The sequence below is a fragment of the Artemia sp. Qi Xiang Cuo genome, chromosome 4 (assembly GCF_049724085.1).
Source record: "Artemia sp. Qi Xiang Cuo chromosome 4, ASM4972408v1, whole genome shotgun sequence".
Taxonomy (NCBI): domain Eukaryota; kingdom Metazoa; phylum Arthropoda; class Branchiopoda; order Anostraca; family Artemiidae; genus Artemia; species Artemia sp. Qi Xiang Cuo.
Window position 1 is genome coordinate 34,869,062 of NC_142797.1, and position 19,119 is coordinate 34,888,180.

Sequence of the window (19,119 nt, forward strand, 5' to 3'; positions counted from 1 at the left end):
ACCCATGATTTTTATGTAACGATATTCTTGGTCAAACACCACATTCAACAAATAAAGCTTAAACAAATTTAGAAAACAAAATTTCACACAAACATTCAAAAACTTTTACAGTTTTCCTAAAAAAAAGGCAAAATTTCTGAACACAAGAACTTACCTATTGCCTACTACGAATTGAAATGCGCACCTATATTCCTCACCTTTCTGAACAGTCTACTCGTAGCATCAGAGGAGTTTCAAAAACAGAAAAATATAAATTGAAAAAAAAAAACAAGTTCTAGCGCTAACTAAAATCAAAACACTGTTGACGCGGAAAATTTATTTTATTATGAAGTTGGAGCCAAATAATTTACATTTCAAATTTACACAGAATGGGGATAAATCATCAGCTAATGGTCAAAACACAGATTTTCGCTTTAAATGTACTCGTCAAATAATAATAATAATAAATACAGAAATGGCTTCTAGTTGAGTCAATAGGTCATGGAATTAAGTCGCAGCGAATTCATGAGTCTGAAAGGTGGACAATAGCATTAAGAAAACAGGGTCTGCCAAAACTGTTAAAACTCATTTAGAAAATAACCTTTTGATCATGCCTACATGATCATACAACATGCCTACAACAAATATTTAAACAGTTATTCTAATGACATATCTTAGCAAGGGCTCACATGGTTTGAATCATTTCTAGGTTTCCTTTGGCACAACATTTGCCATGACACTACGTTTTAATACTAATCATAGTTGTTAAAGAGCAATTGATGTTTACAGAAATTCTTCAATATTCTAGGCTGAATATTTTTTAGTGGAAAAATTTTTTAGTGAAAAAAGAAAAAAAGCCTAGATTTGGAATCAGAATACCTCATATCAAGAGAAATTTCAGTTTACTAATCTTAATCTCTCTTTCCTGGTTATAAACAGTTAACAAAGGGGAAACATATACATGAAAAAATCGAAGAATGGTGTCTTAAACTAAGATGAATGGGAACCCTGATCTTTTATTGCGAATAATTCTGATGAACAGGCTACCGTTTACTGATGATACCCTTCAATACAGTAGTCATTATTTTCTTTAATACAAGCGGTAGCACTATTGTGGAGCGTGTTCCAGAAACTAATTTATTAATGATATTTAAATATTTATTATTATTATTTTTGCTTAAAAACAACGGATAACACAAACTTATAAGCAAACTGTATACAAACATTTTAGGGGTTAAATTTGTTATCTACCATTTTAGTATGAAGGTAATAACAAATATAGTGAATGTCATTAGTGATAACTGAGTTCATGGAACACCTAAAAAGCAAAGAAAATGAATAAACTAGTCAAACTATAATATTTGGTTCAAATTTAACATTAATGATATAAAAAGTCGTATTTTTCTACATAGCAATTTATCCGTTTTGATTTTCTTCGTGATTTTATAGGGAAAAGATATGTATCAGAAATTAATTTTTATTTTTGCAATGGATTATACATGCATGATATGAAGATTGCTTATGGAGTGCTCAAGTTTTTAGATGATCACTGAATGCTAGACATTGATTAGAGGCAGGGACGCTGTCAAGATTCCATTTTCGGTAGGGAACTACTTGGGAGGGGGGTTGAGGATTCCTCCTCATCCCTCTCTGAATATGTTACGCATTTCCGACATCCAACTTGATTCAAATCCCCTCGGTAAAAAAATATCTTCTTTATAATTGAAACAAACCCTTTTCACAATTAAATACACCGCTCTTCTCCCCCTGGACATGCCACTAGTGTTACCAGGGAAGAGTGGGAGCGGAGGGTAGTCCATTAAAAAAAAAAAAATAAAAAAAAACCAAAGTTCTTCAGTGAGACACAACCGCAATGGATTCTTGACGAATGTTCTGTCTGTAACCAATAATCAACAGCTATTGTTGAGCTACGATTATGTTTTAAATATCTGTCTAAACCAATCAATTTTCATGAAACTTTCCCATTAAACGCTACAGGCAATAGTGGTTGTCACCCATTAAAAAGAGAAAAAGAAGCCATAAATGGCTGAAATCCTAGGTTTATTAAACCAAGTACTCATACCCTTTTCGAAATTACCCTATGACAAAATATATTAAAATATATGAACCACTTTAATGTAGCCTGGCTTTTTAATTCAAGCTAAAAGAAGAAGGGTGGGTGTAAGACAAATGAAGAAGCCTAGTGTGCTCAATTTTTATATGAATTATGATGATGCTGACTGATCTAAAAGTATTTTAAGGCCAAAAATCACGTCGAATTTCAATTGGCAACGCTGCTGAGCGAACATTTCCCAAGATAATCAATATTGCTAATTACAATAAATCCTACGATTATTTATCAGCATAATTATTGCATTACAATCACAACAAATTAAATTATTAACCTCAAGGCACAAGTTAATTATCAATCAAGATTAAAAATATACAAAATATCGGTCTATGGAATTAAAGAGTAGGCTGTAAAAAAGGAGGTAAAGAATAAGGACTAGGAATGACGAACAACGGGACAATTATTTTTCGATTCTGCCCTGACACAATCTTAAATCGCTATTTCATAGTGTATACGCTGAAGCAAATAGGGAATTTACTTTCAGGCCAGGTTTAAATGAGCGTCATAGATCAAGTCGTCAAGGTGAAATTTTCACTTTCTGTGTACAACCTAAACAGACTCAACATAAATATTTTCTTAGAAGTGACAAAATGTAGCCGAAATGCACAAAAAAAGAAAGGAGTTAAAGTAATAATAACTGACTTCTGTTCAGGCTCGAATATCAATATTATTGTTCGATTTTAGAGTATTTGTATAATATACCCCCTATCTAGTATTCTTTATCTGATTAGAACCTTGGATTTTCCATAGTTTTGGGATTTTGGGATCAAAATATGATGAATCCATAATACTTTATAATAGATTCAATACAACATATAATAATTTATAACAAAATTATGGGAAATCCCAAAATTATGGAAAATCCAAGGTTCTAATTAGATGAAGAATATTAAGCAGGGGGCATGGGCGTAGGGAGGGGGGCACTCCCCCCCCCCTTCCAGACCTTCAAATTTACATTAAATATGGCTGAAAAAGCAGATGGTTTGGAAAAAGCAGTTGATAAAACTCCATCACACTATCAACTGCCCCCCCCCCTAGATAATATGCTGCCTAATACTGCCTACGCCCATGGTAGGGGGTATATCATACAAGTACCGACTTTAGTGTTTGAAATATGATGGTGAATGCGAACACTTCTGTTTTCTCTTTTTTTACGCATACCATATGGAACTAACAATATTGAAATTTTGAGTATGAATATCTAAATGTTTAAAATGATTAGTCAAGTTAAAATAAGTGATCCCCTCTCCCTTTTTTTCAATAAATATGGGCTTATGCCTGCTTATAAATATTCGAATGAGCCCTGTCTCAGAGTTCAATCCAAAATTTTCATTAGAACTAGGTAATTTATAAAAAGAATAACAAGCGAAATATAAAACTGCAAATAACACGAAATAGCGATTTTGAGTCACTGCTAGAATTTTAAGTACAAAATTTACCCACAAGGTGGGCAGCATGGTGATAGAGCCCACTGGGAAATCAAAACTTTTTAGCCTAGGGTTCACACAGCTGCGTTTTTGTTTATTTGTTTTTTGTCGTTTTTCTTACGCAAAACGGCATATACATAGCAGACGCAGCGAAAGCGTAGAACTTTTCATTTGAAATGTGTCATTTAAATTTGTAGATAGAGGGGCGGGGGCTTTGGGCCTGGGCTTCCACTGAATATGAATAATGTTTTACTATCTCCCATATGATCTACCCTTTTGTTTAGAGGAGGAGAGACGGGTGAACTTTTCTGAACCTTCTTTTTTTACTGTATATATGGAATTTTTAACAAAAAACAGTCGAATTTTCAACAGCTCAGTTGAAATACTGTGACAAAGAACGATTGAAAGCTAATGAAAAACTCAGGAAAACATAGCTGTATGAACTTAGGGTTAAGTATGGAAAAAGGTTGGAAACTTTTGGATAACATGAGAGAAGAGAACAGAACAAGGATACCAAAACAAGAACGAAAACAAAGGTAAAATGAAATAAATTGGGTATATCGAATAAAGTATGCCGAATATCTAGATTTCAAAAGCTCTAAAAGCTACACCTAGTCCTACTTAAGTACAAATTTATCAACAATAAGTACGAGCCAACAAATGAATTTTGTCATGTAATTTGTCATGTAAATCGTTTTTTCAGGTTCAATATATGTACGCTCATCCAAGTATTTGGCCTTCAAAATCCACTATACAAATATCCTTACACCCCTCCTTATCGATGGCCCAGGATGTGCGCATGTATGATTAGCATCATTCCTCCATTCTTTCCTTATTAATATGCTAGGCATTTTCCTGAATGTCTTATCCTGTATTGGCACTTGTACGGTGTCAAGCTTTATCCTGGTTCGATTTATTTATAGGAGTTGACAAACCTTTGAGCCTAAGCACATATTTAAAACACAAATAAAAGAACAAATGAATAGGTACAAGAACTGGAAACGGAACTTTAAACAGAACCAGAGGAAAATAAACGAACTATTGTAAAGAAAACTGATATGTCTCCAAGGTAGAAAGAATTTGTTCGATAAGTAAAATAATCATCATGCATGAAAGCACTCTGTCAGAAAAAAAAAATACATCAACAGGGATAGGCGAAAAATCTCTTCTCTTCATTTGAATATCACTATATTATTTTACACCATACATGGTTATTTATATAAATTAAATATATTATGTCCATCACTTTTATTTGTTCTTAAAAACTTTCCTTACGTTCAGTATTGTAACAATCAGATATTAGAGACTTAACGAAAGTGATTTTGTATTCAGTTGAAATTGTAGCAAAATTAGTTTACATCTATCCAAGAGTCGACCAACAAATAAGATTATAATCTATTTCACCTAACTGTAATTTCTTTTGTGCCATGTAGTGAAAAGAATAAAGAATGGGACACAAAATTATATTCTAATTGCCGTCACAGGGCGCATCTAAATGCTGCGGCAAACCATGTTCAGTTCATTAAGTAATCAACTTAACTATCCACAGTCGACTCAGCTATTTTTATCAAATATTGATAAGCCTGTTTTCTTGACAAAGATTGAAGGAATTATGCATACCAAAGAGAAATTTGCTTCTAAATTTTATCTTTGGGTATTAGAAAAAAAGTTTAATATTTTTCTAAAAATTGAAGAGAAAATAATTAAGGAGTAAAAAGCTTCAAAGTTATGCCCATGAGATCAAGCAGCTATGTAACAGGAAATCTTTAAGCCCGTGCCCTTCGAAAATACCGAGATTTCACGAATTTTTTTATCTTTCCCACACAATTCAAAATATTTTTTTTTTTACAATTTTCTTCAAAAAACACAGACACGTACGTAAACGGGACAGAAGGCACCCACTCTGAGGGTGAGTCTGGGCTGAAGCCACAAATAGTTACCGTACACAATCTGATATAAAAAATGTATGGTATTTCCATTGAAAATGGCCTTTTTTGTATTTTCATTGAAAAAATATGTCCCCGCCTAAATTAAAAAAAAATGTCCCCACCTAGATTGTGAACACCTCTAATTTCCTTGAATTTGCACCGCTGATTCATTTGATAATGATATCTCTTTTTTTCCTGTATTTCTATGCTTCTCAGAATTTCTTAGTATCGGAAAAGTATTTCACTTTTTCTTTGAAAAATAATAACATTGTAACCTCATGAACTAGCATATTTTAGTATGATAATACTTTACTTCGTATTAGTTTTATTTATTCAATGCCCTTGAAATTGTTTGTTGAACACTTTCCTCTTTGGAAAATTTCAGAGTTCATTGGTGAATTACAGAGGGGGATTGTTTCTGAAAATTGATTAGATACAGGAAAGATAGGCAAGAAACTAACACGTGGCCCAACCCAACAATTTTAGTGTGTTTTCTTTTTAATTATGGATTTTCATACATGATTGTCCCCACGATGATTACAGAAGTGAAAATTCTTCAAAACTGGAAAAGTTGTTAAAACCAAAAGCTTCTTCCGGAGCTTAACGAAGGAAGGCTATGTAGCCCGTACACTAAATGAGCTATACTGCCCATGGATTTTGTTTATATGTCATTTAAACACTATGATGGTTTAAAAAAATGATGGGATGGTTTTTCTTATATCTTATAATTGTCAATGGATCAGTATATCTCATTACTTAATAGAAAAACCAAACCTGACTTAGAAATGATTAAAATTACTACCAAATTATAACAAAAATTAAGATGAAGTCGCCGCTGTGTCTTAACACATAAGAATGAAGGCTTATAACTAAGTTTGCCAACCTTCAACAACTCAAATTCACTTTTAATTCTAATCTATTTTGCAACGTGAACTCACTAAAAATAAAATAAAAAAATTAGCGTTTGGCTGAAGCGTGTTCAACAGAGTATTATGGTAATAATATCAATACATAAAAATCAACATGCCATTTTTTCGCTTTCACAACTTGTATCCAAGGGTGTAATTCATGCGTATGTCCTATAAAATATTCAATCAGTCCTACTTGTTTAGTCCAATACAAAAAAAAGTCTCGGTCAAAATGTTTGTGAAGCGAACAGACACGCAATTCTGAGTGAATTTGAGCCCGAAAAGGTGGTATGTTTATGGTAGAAGAATTTTAGTTTTTGATAAGTTTGAAACGTGAAATGTTTGAGTTTGTGGCAAGTCTGTCGTCCGAGCTAGTTAAGAAACTTCATTACTTCTGTTCAACGAATAGCAGTTAATTAAGACTGTCCAGTTGAGTCCTTCACAAAGGACTCTAAACCTTGGTTGGGGCTTTTCAATGACAAGCCCTAACAACTTTCTCCAATGTCCCCACCAGTTTTTCCTGAAAACTTCATTGTTATATTGCAGTCCCAAAAATCTATCTGTCATGATCTTGTTGGTCAAACATAATTTGGTTGATGTTCGGTAACACTGCAGATTTTTATTCCATTAAGTTGTATTAAACTAAAATCAGACGACTTTTGGCCTATCCCCGAGAAACAACTGTGATCTAAAAAGTTACACCATAAATAGTGAACACTTAAAACCATCATTAAAAATCTTATACAATTTAAGTACACAGAGCACTAATTACATAGCAGGTAAAATGTAAAATGAAGGCACCCCATATGGAAATGAATCTCTGGAATTGCAACATTTCCTTGCTTTTTGTACAATTATTTGAGCACAAAGTCTTAAGAAACTGCAGAATTTAATTTGGAAAGTTGAACAGAGGTCGCGGACGCAGTTGGGAGACACAGCTCATCCTAGAATACAAATGAAAATTATAGTATAAGACAGAGTAGACCCAAGATGTAATAAATACAATGTATTTTTTCATTTAACTACTTTTTGAAAAGATGTATATTGAAATTTTTAAAGGGCCAAAACGACAAAAAGTGATAGAAATGGAAACATATGTTTCCTTTACTATTATCAGGAATGTCTATGATAGTATTTTGAAATACAATTTATTATCTCGTCTTCAAAACACGAGCGGTATAGTTTCACGTAATTTATAACACTTTTCTCCCTCTTAATTAAGTTACCGCATCTACACATTATATTAAGAAAAGCGAATTCTCTGAGTTCCAGAGAGGTGACTTCAATTAACTTTTAGGATCTTATTTGTTTACCATCGTTTAAAATACTACTACGGTATAATTACAAAATTTACCACAATGTATCAATAGTCAATGTTACAGTTTCAGAATTCCAGTCGTTGCATAAATTTCTCAATCAAACTCTCCGCTTTGGAACGAATTAAAAAAAAAAAATCGATGTTATTTTTATTACTCACATGATTCATTATCCCAATACTACGTTTATCAAATCCGAATCCTAAAAAATCTTATCTTTGAAAATACAACTCCATCAAATTCTCCGCCTTGGAATGACTTTAATATTTTTGTAAGTTACTCCTGTTACTCACGTGATTTAATTTTTTCAAACTCGAAAAAGGGATAGAAATAAAAATATTCTATCCTTTCAAGAAAACAGACTGATTCTTTATCTTCAAAGGACAATTTCAAGTTCTTTAAAAAATGCAGCTCCATTGAAGTCAAGTTCTACAGTTTTTATAAGTGTTTTTATGAACTCGTTCCTCTTGTCCATGGGACTCGCCAAGCAAATCAGTTGTAATTAATTGTTGATCAATGATATAGTATATAGCGTATAAAAGTGAAAAACGTTGTTATTAGGATTTAGACATTCTAACAAACAGATCCATCATTACATACGTTCTCTAATATATAAAATGGATCAAAATATTATTATTATAAAACCGCTAAGCCTTGCAAAGACTATATATATAAGTTTTTTCCGATAGTACACAGAATCACAAAAACAATATAATAAATAACAAGATAAATAAATCAAACTAATGTAACAAGCTAGAGTAATGACTTTCTAGCCCTAGATTCAAAACGTGACCAATTAACTAGTTAATTCAATTATGGACGCATTTCAGAACCCAATTATCATTAATAAACATTAACTTACCGTTGCTACTTTCACTCTAAAATGGTAGATAAAAACAGTTTTAGCCCCTAAATGTTTCTAATACAAGGGACTAATATTGTAGTCTGTTTTGCACTTATAGTAATACAAAATTCTTATTATTTGTTATTATCTGGCGTCTCAACAAAGGAATCTATTCTTTCTTAATCCGCAATAAATTACTATTCTTCTATTTTCCTTTTTAATTATATTCTATTCATCTTTATTCTTTTTATCGAACCCATTTTATGGGATTGATCTATTTTGTTCATTTTATTATTTAATTCATTTCCCTTTAATTCTGTTCTTCTTATAATATTGGATTTCTATTGACGCATTTTATAGTTTTGTCGAAGACAACAAAAAAATAGTAATTTCCGTTTAAAATTCAGAGGCTTCAAAAGCGCATATAAGCTGAATTGGGTATAAATTTTTCGGATCTAGCAACAGGGAATTCAAAACCTCGAACGAAATTAAAAATAAAACTTTCCTTTCTTGAATAGACTGCGCTATGCAATAATTTCGATGCACAAGACATAGTTACTCCTATTCTAAGTTTTCTGCGATTTTTCGACGAATTTATTAAATAATAAGCCAAATTCCAAACTAACTTAGCGCCACTAAATTGACCAAAAACTTGAACTCTTTCAACGATGGCGATCCTAATTATCTTTTTTTTTCAAAAAATGAACTAAAGCTAAGCATTGGTGCTGTCACCCTTAATCATCAAACTAAAATTTATTTGAATGATAAGCTTATCAAGTCAATATTATATATTCCCACAAATTTCTCAAAAAAAAAAAAAAAAAAAAAAAAGCCAACTGAAAATCGTGTGCTCTGCTATTGATTTAACAAAAGAAATTCCATTGCAACATATATTTTCAACTGGACCATAATTAGGCCTATAGTTGTTTATGACTTAAAAAAAAAAAAAAACAACAATTGATTATAATACCTTAACCTTATTCCCATCAACATTAATGTGTATCAAATAACACCAATAGCTTAGCCAGCTTCAAAAGGCTCTTACAGCTTCAGCGAAATCGGGAAAGAAAGCCTTAAAATCGGAACATATTAAGCAGCAGCCTACTTGTCATCAGATCAAGTGATCCTTATCTATAAGCAAACACGCGTGCTCAAAGGGAGCTGACGAAACGTGGGTAAATGTAAATTCAAACACACCTCAGTACCGCTAGCAAAGGGCAAGGTAACTTACGTTAAAACCCTAAGGAATCATAAGGAATCACTACTTTAAAATATCAAATATAATGAAAAGTATAATTGCAAACAAGAGAAAAACCAAAAGAAATCGTACAATAATAACATAAGTAAATGTTCACAAATATTTTGAGGAACGATTAGAAGGATTAAGTAGCCGATTACCTCTGAGAGAACTAGTATGACAGATTTGACCATCATCAACAAAACGCCCATTGAAAGTTAAAGCAAATTTCCTCTCAAAAGACAGGTTATTACCCCACAATCTAACTGCTAGGGTGAGGGGTGCTCCAAAGTACTGTTGGCTAATATATACACACTCTGTCTTGGCGGAGTTTGGCGATGATCGGTAGCCTAACTCCTAAAAACCTCGTCTAACACATTAAATGTAGCAGGACTAGTGGCTAACACAACTAGGTCATCAGCGTTACTTAAACTGTTAATACATATGGGTTTAATATGGCAACCAAGTGCAGTAGCACTAAGACACTTATTAATATCATCACAATGCACCAATAAAAGAATAGCAGACAATACATTGCCTTGGCATACATCATTTGCCAAAGAAAAAGGTGGACTCATTTCAGAAGCCCTAGGAGTCATCAAACGTTGTCTAGTAAACTAAAAAGAAAGGAGTATCAAGTAAGATGAAGGGCAACTCTTTGAGTAAGGAAACGCTTTATGTACAAAAAAAAGGAGAAAGAACTTAGGTTATCCAGTTCTCAATGCCAGGTAAATCTTTATAGAAAAGGAGTTAGGATGCCATAAAACAGAGCTGCATATTAGGTTTCTAAAACATATCATGACCACAAACTCAAGGAGGTATGAGAGGAAGATACAGAGAATCACCTGAAGAAATTGAAGTTCCACAATTGGGACCTAAGACCGAAGTGTGATACGAAATGTGACATAGCAGGCCAGGGTCATAAATGAACTGTAGCACCAGTGTAGTTAAAATAACAAATATTACGTAAAGAGTAAAAAAAAAGTCAATAAAAACCAAATTCTACGTCATTACACTTCAAGCCTCTTTCATATTAACGCACCAGTTCGATGAATTGCGTCTGCGCTGCAATCGTGTTACGCTTGCGTTGCATAGAATTATTTTACATCTACGCGTGAAGCATTCATGCTGGACCCGTTTCACACACTTCTTTCTCTGTTTCTCCTCTTAAATCTTCAATATATAGAACCTAATTTCATTCCTTTCAACAGTTTTCATATATTCATTTGAACTTCCCAAGATAAATCTCCGGTTTAATTAGGGATTCAAATCTTGTTGAATTGTGAGTTGTGCAAAGAGATGAACTAAATTTGATTGGCTGATCGAAAGAATGTAAGCACATGTTTGGTGTCTCTTATTACCCACTGAAATGGTTTTGAGCCATGATTATATACTTCTACTAGATTCCTTACTGACAATATCACAGATTGACCCTCATTTATAATTGGTGAGGTTTAATCAGGGAGCTTTTTATCGCACAGTCTAGGTCACTCTTAAACCAAGTTTGCCAATCTTTCCTCCAAAACTTCCATTATAAATAATCCAAATATCACGATTTTGATGCTTCCGCACTTACGCAACGCGAGAGTAGAGCTTGGTTCTATTCTTGCGTAGCGTTAAATTTCGCTGTACCAGCTCTGCCTTTTGCTGTTGAAAATACGACACAGAGCATGCGTATCTAAATACGAAAGGCAAACGCATAAATGTGAAAGAGGCTTTTATTTAATATGGTACATTTGCAAACGAATTCAAATGTTTGAGCAAGCAGTATCACGTGTGATCATTAGATGACAGATGTGCCTTTTTTTAATTATTTTAATGGAGTAAATGAGGTCTCGATGGTTTGAATTGTTTGTCCTTCATAGTTAACCCTTGACAGGCCACTATATGAACGAATACCAGGAAAAATCTACAACGCTTCCCATGTAATCTTTAGGTCAGACTATTGACGAAAAATTTTATTTTTGCATGATTTATTCAAAATTGTCAATTTTAGACCATGTTGTAAAAATACGACATTAGCCTCTCGAATATATAAAAATGGGGCATTTTCACTTGGTGTGGAAGGCTTTAAAAAAATTGTTTTTGGCAGTAAGGCACAGTGGAAGGTCACATTTTTCGCATTCAAAAGTGGTATATCCCGATTTGCACTCTTTGCAGCGGCTCTGCTTTTCAGTCTTTTTTGGCCAGTGATCAAGTCCATCGGCTTGAGCAGATATTGCCGGTCGGATTCGATTGCGACTTCGAATGGGGCTGGGGCTGGGACTATCTTCAACATCTGCGGATGGTCTACCATGTTTACGTTGGGGTATCACACGCGCCGAGGCATACAACCCTGCAGCAACTTCAGACCTGAAGGCTCTCAAGATCATCGGTTCGTCTGTCCTTGAAGTCAGCGCTTTGACGTCTGACCTGAAAAGAAGCCAGCTATTGCAGACTGCTGTGTCAATAAGCCACCAGAAGATTCTCATATACCATTTTCGTGTCCGAAGATTAGTTCGGCACATCTCCGCCAGCATGTCTGCTAAATCTACGCCATCCATATGAAGGTTGTACTCATAAACAATGGCTGGCCTTGAAACTTCAACCCTGGATTTATCCTTAACGTTCCAGCGTCTGCACGTATCCTGTGGCGTTATTCCTGCATACGTTGAAGCCAAGCAAACCGTGTTGTTATCTAACCATTTGACTACAATAACGCCAGAATGAATGTCAGTCCTGTAATCTGACGTTCCTCTCTCTCGTTTCTTCATTTCATCATCTGTGAGGAGTGGGCAGCTCTTCAGTCGCGCTTTGTTCAACGTACCAATACAAGGGAATCCTTTAATTTTGAGCAAACTCATTAGTTTCAAGCTCAAAAACCAGTTGTCAAAGTAAATCTTGTAGTTCATTTTCTCTGGCAAGGTACTCATCAGAAGTAAAACTATGTTGCCTCCGACTCCAAGATCTGGCTCTATGTCATCTTCAACAAGAGTGCCCTTCCCTTGGTAAACTTCAAAATCATATACAAAACCTGACACACCGGCTCTTGTGAACACTGTTATTCCCCACTTCGTCGGCTTTTTCGGTAGATATTGTCTCAAGTTGCTTCGCCCCTTGAAAGGAATCATTTGCTCGTCAATTGAATGGTGTTCTTCGGGGCTGACTTCCAGAAAATTGGAACGGATATGACTCAGGACGGGTCGAATCTTGTATAGCTTGTCAAATCCATGTTCTCCAAGTTTCTTAGCTTTATTGTTGTCGTTGAAATGAAGAAAATGTTTGATCTTGTCAAACCTTTGTTGGCCCATCTTGTCGGCAATTTGAGGGTATCTGGTGGCTGCTTCCCAATGCATTCGATAATAGGGAACTTTTATCACTCCCAATAATAGAATAATGCTCATGAAAACTTTTAGCTCTTCGGCAGTGAGGCAGAGGTTGCATCCCTCAGTTTGAAGTGCAAAGACGTTACTTTGTTCAACTATCAGCTCAAGAAGTTCATCGTCAAAGAATTTTTGGAAGTATTTCAGTGGAGTCTCCAAGATGCCCGGAACTTGGCGAGGCTCTCCTTTCCAAGACAGATCAACTTTTTCTATCTCTGCTTTTCTCCAGTCGAATTTTTCTTGGACTTTCGATTTCTTCTTTGATTTTCCAGTACTTGTTGTTAGCGGTTGCTGTTGCTGACTGGAGGGTGGAGTTTCCCCCGAGTCATCGTCACTGGGTTCAGTGTTAGCCTCCACGTCATCCTGTTCCAAGAAGAAGTGGAGATTGTCCAGTAGAGGCAACAAGTCTGCATCAGGATCATCGATAAGATCTTCTGGAGACAGGAAGTCTGGATCATTGTCATCATCATCGTCGGACAAATCAGACAACATGTCTTCTCGAATGTCAAAAATATACTTGGCCGCCTCTTCTGCGTCAATTCGGCGAGTTTGAGCTCGTTTTCTTAGTCTGTCGTAAGATTCCGCCATCTAGAAAGAAAACAAAAATTAGACATATGAAACACCCTGTCTACTCAATGATCCACCATTCCTGAGGGGTGCTTTGAGCTACTATGTAGGAGGGACTCCTCCTACGTAATAGCTGATGTAAAATTATATTGTTTTCTTCACCCTTTTTATTTTCTTATTTAGTTGTTTGTTTCATAATTTTGAGCCACGATCGTCAGATGTTGTATTTTTACAACAGGAGGAAGTTTATCTTGCTACTTATCCAAATTCTTGCTTATTTCGTGAATTTCAACTACAGTAATTCTAAACGGTATATATTTTATACGCATATGACATGCAAGGAATCTCCTACCTTTTCGTTTTGTTTCCAGTTTCTAGCTTAGAAATTGCCTACCTTTTCATTTTTTTTTCTTATCCCTTGGTTTGGTGACTCACTGCTTAGGCCACATGTCACACAGCAGCTCCCCAAAGGTATCAATCGACTGCCATCTTTCAGCCCCAACGAAAGATGTTGATAAAAGCAGTATTTTTTTACAGCAAGATGGCAGTCCAAGCTCGAAAAGTACAGATTTGTTTTTTTACAACAATTGCCTGTGTAGGGTTAATAATCTTAAATTATGCCAAAACATTTCCTAATTCGCCTGAAAAGGAAACACATTATGATAGAAAAACTTAACTTACTTTGAAGTTTTGAATTTCTCGACAATTGCTTGCTGTGCATAAACTGGAGCGCCAACGAGAGTTTTGTGCAAAAAGTAGCAAATATCCCTGAGTTGTCTAAGTCTGTAGCCAGTTTTCAGTATCAGCTTTTCATTCCAAGGTTCCAATCCGCATGTATGGCGAGCTATGGCAAAAGCAGCGGCGGCAATTTGCGAAGGTAAAAAACGAAGGTACGGATCCGACTCGAGTAAAGTCAATTGGCACATATACTAAAAAAAAATAATAACAAAAGGTTACAATCACTGGATACATAAATGACGAAGAAGGTAATTCTTTTAGAGAAAATTGAGAATTTTAATTCCCCCCCCCCTCATTTATTTTCCTCTGTTCACGTTCATGATAAGCCGACGCACAGCTGCGAAAGTGAAAGATTGAGCAGAAGCATTTTCAGTTCTCATTGAAAACAGCTATTGCAAATAGAGATAGGAAGGATATTATTATATTTAACTTTCCCTTCTTCAAAAAAAAAAAAAAATAAAAAAAAAATTGCAATATCCTGGGAATACAGTTTTCAAAAATTTCTAATTATATAGCACAATCTATACGTTCCTTAAATGCCCATTTTAAAGATATTACAGAAATAACTGTTCAGCTGAGTCGGAATGAAAACTACTATTTTCAAAACAGTTACATATAAAAACGTTTCTTGAAAGACTCGTTTTTTTTTTTCGGCTACTATGGGCTGTGAAATAATGAAAAAATGCTAGTGAAATAATGAAAAAATATAGATTACTCCACTATTTGTCTGAAGATGAGTCCCTAAGAACAATCCGAAGAAGTGCTCTGAAAAGACATGCACCCATTGGCGTCTTTTTAATGGGCTAAACTGATGTTTATTCCACTTAAAAATTACTCCTAGTTTAAACAAACACATTGTTGACAAGATCCTTGGATTCCAGGTAATATATTTACTAAGTACATATAATGGGCATTGACCAAAAGTCCCGTTTTTTTTAAATGTTTCTATTCTTTTTATTGCGCCATTTAACAACGTTTTGCATTCGTGCATTTAACATTTAGACAGAAAGTTTCTCGCTTGTCAAGTAAATCTAAATAACGCAAGCATTTATATGAACAGATTATAAAAGGGCGTCTTCAGCGATAAAAAATTGGAGATGCGGGGCATCGATCCCCGTACCTCTCGCATGCTAAGCGAGCGCTCTACCATCTGAGCTACATCCCCTTATAATTTTTCGTTAACAAATAAAATATGATTAACTGCACTAAGAATCTTATTTTGTTAAGACCATTTATAAATATGTATATATTTATATTTTATATATGTATATTTAAATATGTATATTTTATATAAATATATATTTTATAAATATTATAAATATTATTTATTAAGACCATTTAATTAATATGTCATCTTGACTAAAAAAAACTTATGTTAGAAAAAGTGTAGAACGGACGGCGACAGAAATCCTTCTAGGGGGGGGGGAGAGGGAGATTGAGCTTGCACACTAATGTCCCGGGAGTTCTTGCTAAATTTTGAAAAAAAAGGTTTTTAGTATAAATTTAGGGGATCCGGCTTGTCCCCCCCCCCCAAAAAAAAAAAAATCACCCCTTACAATTCCTCCTGGAATTTTCCCCAAAAGTTTGGGCAGCCAAAGAGAAATTGAGAAAAATAAAAGAACGAAGAAAGGGTATAATTGTACATAAGCTATTATGAACGATGGGTGGTTGGTCATTGTGTAGGTGAGGGTGGGGATACTAGATTCCTAAAAGAGCGCTTTCAGACAAATATCGGAAGGGGTATTGGGTGGGGGGTAGGAATTAAACTCTCGTCTCGATTCATTTAGACTAAGCCTGAACAAGGTGATATCTACCTTCTTGCAGCAGAAAAATGTTTCTCACACTTATTTTAAAGCTTAATTTAACTTAATTAATTTGCTTCATAGGTGCTGTTCTGTTAGCTGTAAGACACGCGATAACCCAAAGAAGATCAGATAGGATAAAAACCTGTTAGTCCAGAATTCCGTTGAAACTACTACTACTACTACTAACAACTCACCTCAGCCCTAAGCCGCCTAAGGCCAAAACAGCTACGCACGCTTCTCCTCCACCCCAAACCTATTCAAAGCCTCCCTTTTTACACCCTCCCACGAAGTTCCCACTTCTTTTAAATTTTTCTTTATGACGTCCTCCCACCCCAGACAGGGACGACCTGCCTTCCTTTTAGCCCTAGACGGTTTGCCGAAAAGAACAATCTTCGGCAATCCGTCATCCTTCATCCGCACAACATGCACTAACCACCTCAACCTTTCTTTCATTATAGACCTAGAAAGCAGTATTGAACCACATTTTTCGTATAGCCTATTGTTCGAAATACGGTCAGTCAGCCGGGTACCCAGAACAATCCTTAAGCAATTTCTCTGGAAAACATCTAGCAACTCTTCATCCGCTTTTAAGAGCATCCATGCTTCAGAGCTATGTTTGATCACTGTTCTCACTGTAGCTTTTAATATTTTACCTATTGATTGCAGACATATTTTACTAGTCTTACAGCCTTTTTTTAACTGTGAAATAACATCCTGAGCCACGGCTATTCTATTTTTATCACATTCACTTCTCCCACAATTTTTACTAATAATAATACCAAGGTAAGTGAAGCTTCACATCTGATCAATCTTTTCATTACCCAACGTCACCTTTTTATCTTCATTTATTTCTAGCCTTAGTGAATTGGTCTTCATACAACTAATATTCAAACCAATTCTAGAATCATGAACTCTCAAAAATTCCAAAAGTTCTTTCATTCTGATCAAACTTTCATCTAGTATGCTTAAATCATCAGCATAATCTAAGTCCAGGAGACTTTTTCCTCCCCATTTGATTCCGTGGTCTCCCATTGCCTTTCCTGTGCTCCTTAAAACAAAGTCCATCAAAATAATCAATATAAAGGGGGATAGAACACAACCCTGCTTAACTCCTGATTTAATACAAAACCAGCTGCTAACCTCATTTCCTACCTAAACCGCAGCAGTGTTATTCTCGTACATAGCACTAATCACTTTAATGTATTTGTCTGGTATACCATACAAGGATAAAACCTTTACTAAAGCTCCTCTATCAACAGAATCGAACGCTTGCTCATAATCCACAAAACTGAGGACCAAAGGTGTTTGAAAACTTAGGCACTTCTCAATTATTAGCCTGAGAGTGAAAATTTGGTCAACACATCCTCTACCTTTTCTAAAACCGCACTGCTCTTCTCTTAAAAACTTTGTCTACGGCATCTCTCAAGTCTAAAACGTATCATATTACTAAGAAATTTGCCACCTACAGAAACCAGACTAATGCCTCTATAATTACCACACTTACTCTTATCACCTTTCATATAAAGTGGCTTAATTAGGGTTTTCCTAAAATCGCTGGGTACTTCCTCTTTTTCCAAAAACATATTCATAATATTCATTAACTTGTTTCTAATCTCAGAGCCATCATGTTTAAGAAACTCATTTACCACCCTATCAGTACCTGGAGCCTTATTATTCTTTAATCCTTTTAGTACTGTTGCTAATTCCTCCTCACAAAACAAATCTTCCTTCACATCCAAGGTATCACAAACTTTTTCATTTTCCTCTATTTTTTCCTGCAACTCTATCTCGGTTAAGCAAGTTCTAAGAATGTTCGGCCCATCTCGCTTTAGTTTTTTCCTTATCGCTAATCGCCACCCCATTCCTATCTTTAACTGGGACAAGTCCGGATTGACTACTACCTCTCAATTTGTTAACGTGCCAGTACAATATTTTACTATTATGTCGTCTAGCTGCATCTTCCAGATCCTCGGCAATTTTATCCATGGCCTCCACTTCACACCTCCTTAGTTCATATTGCAATGCTTTCTCCACTTTCTTTACATGTCTTTTGTTTTCATACGATCTATCACTCAGATAATTCTTGAACATATCCTTTCTCCTTTCTATTAAACATAAATCTTTTTCACTATTATTCTTAGCTGCAGTTCTAGCTTTCATCCCAAATACACCTACAGCAACTTCACAAATTATTTTTCTAAAATAATTCCAACCATCTTCCACATTATCAAATTTTAAACTCTCAAGTTTAGTATTCAACTGTTCCTGGAAAGTTTCTCTCAAATTCTCATCCTGGAGTTTACTAACATCATAACTTCCCGGGAGGTAATTATACTTACGAAATTTAAGCTTTAAATTAGCCCTAGACACTACTAGATGGTGGTCTTTACTTTTAACATCAACAACAGGACTCCTATATACCCTAGTATCTTGTATTGATCCTGCAAGTCTTCGGTTTTCTGTAACATAATCAATAACGTTTGCTGTTTTACCATCACGTGAATACCATGTTAACTTATCGGTCATTTTATGACCAAACACCGTATTGGTTATAATTAAATTGTTATACCTACAAAATAGCAAAAGTCTGTAGCCATTACTGGTATCTTTTCCTACACCAAATTTACCTAAGCTGGGATACCATCTATCCTTATTTCTACCAACCTGGGAGTTAAAATCTCTCAGTAATAACATCATATTTCTACCTGGGACCTTGTCTATTGGCTCCTTTACCTGTATGTAAAATTCATCTGAGTCCCTAGAATCTCCGTCAGTCGGTTTTACAGGGGCATATACAACTATAAGTGATACCCTAAACTTTCTAGTCATAAAATGAGCCATTAGTATTCTATTATTAATACCTTCTCAGCCTAAACA

At 34.9% G+C, this 19,119-nt stretch overlaps 1 protein-coding gene and 1 non-coding gene across 4 annotated transcripts in view; both read right to left on the reverse strand.

Annotated features, from left to right (window-relative positions):
• Positions 1-307: 307 nt before the first annotated feature.
• CycA (cyclin A) overlaps positions 308-19,119 on the reverse strand; it is a 96,286-nt gene continuing 77,474 nt past the window's right edge. For all 3 annotated transcript variants that reach the window (XM_089088257.1, XM_089088256.1, XM_089088255.1), the window contains 2 exons: positions 14,381-14,628; positions 308-7,317 (listed from right to left, as the gene is read on the reverse strand). In XM_089088257.1, the coding sequence (XP_088944383.1) occupies positions 7,263-7,317; positions 14,381-14,628 (303 nt within the window). In that variant the 3' untranslated portion in view covers positions 308-7,262. The remainder of the gene's footprint in view (positions 7,318-14,380; positions 14,629-19,119) is intronic.
• Positions 15,530-15,602, reverse strand: TRNAA-AGC (transfer RNA alanine (anticodon AGC)). Its single transcript has one exon. It is a non-coding gene; the product is annotated as a tRNA-Ala (tRNA).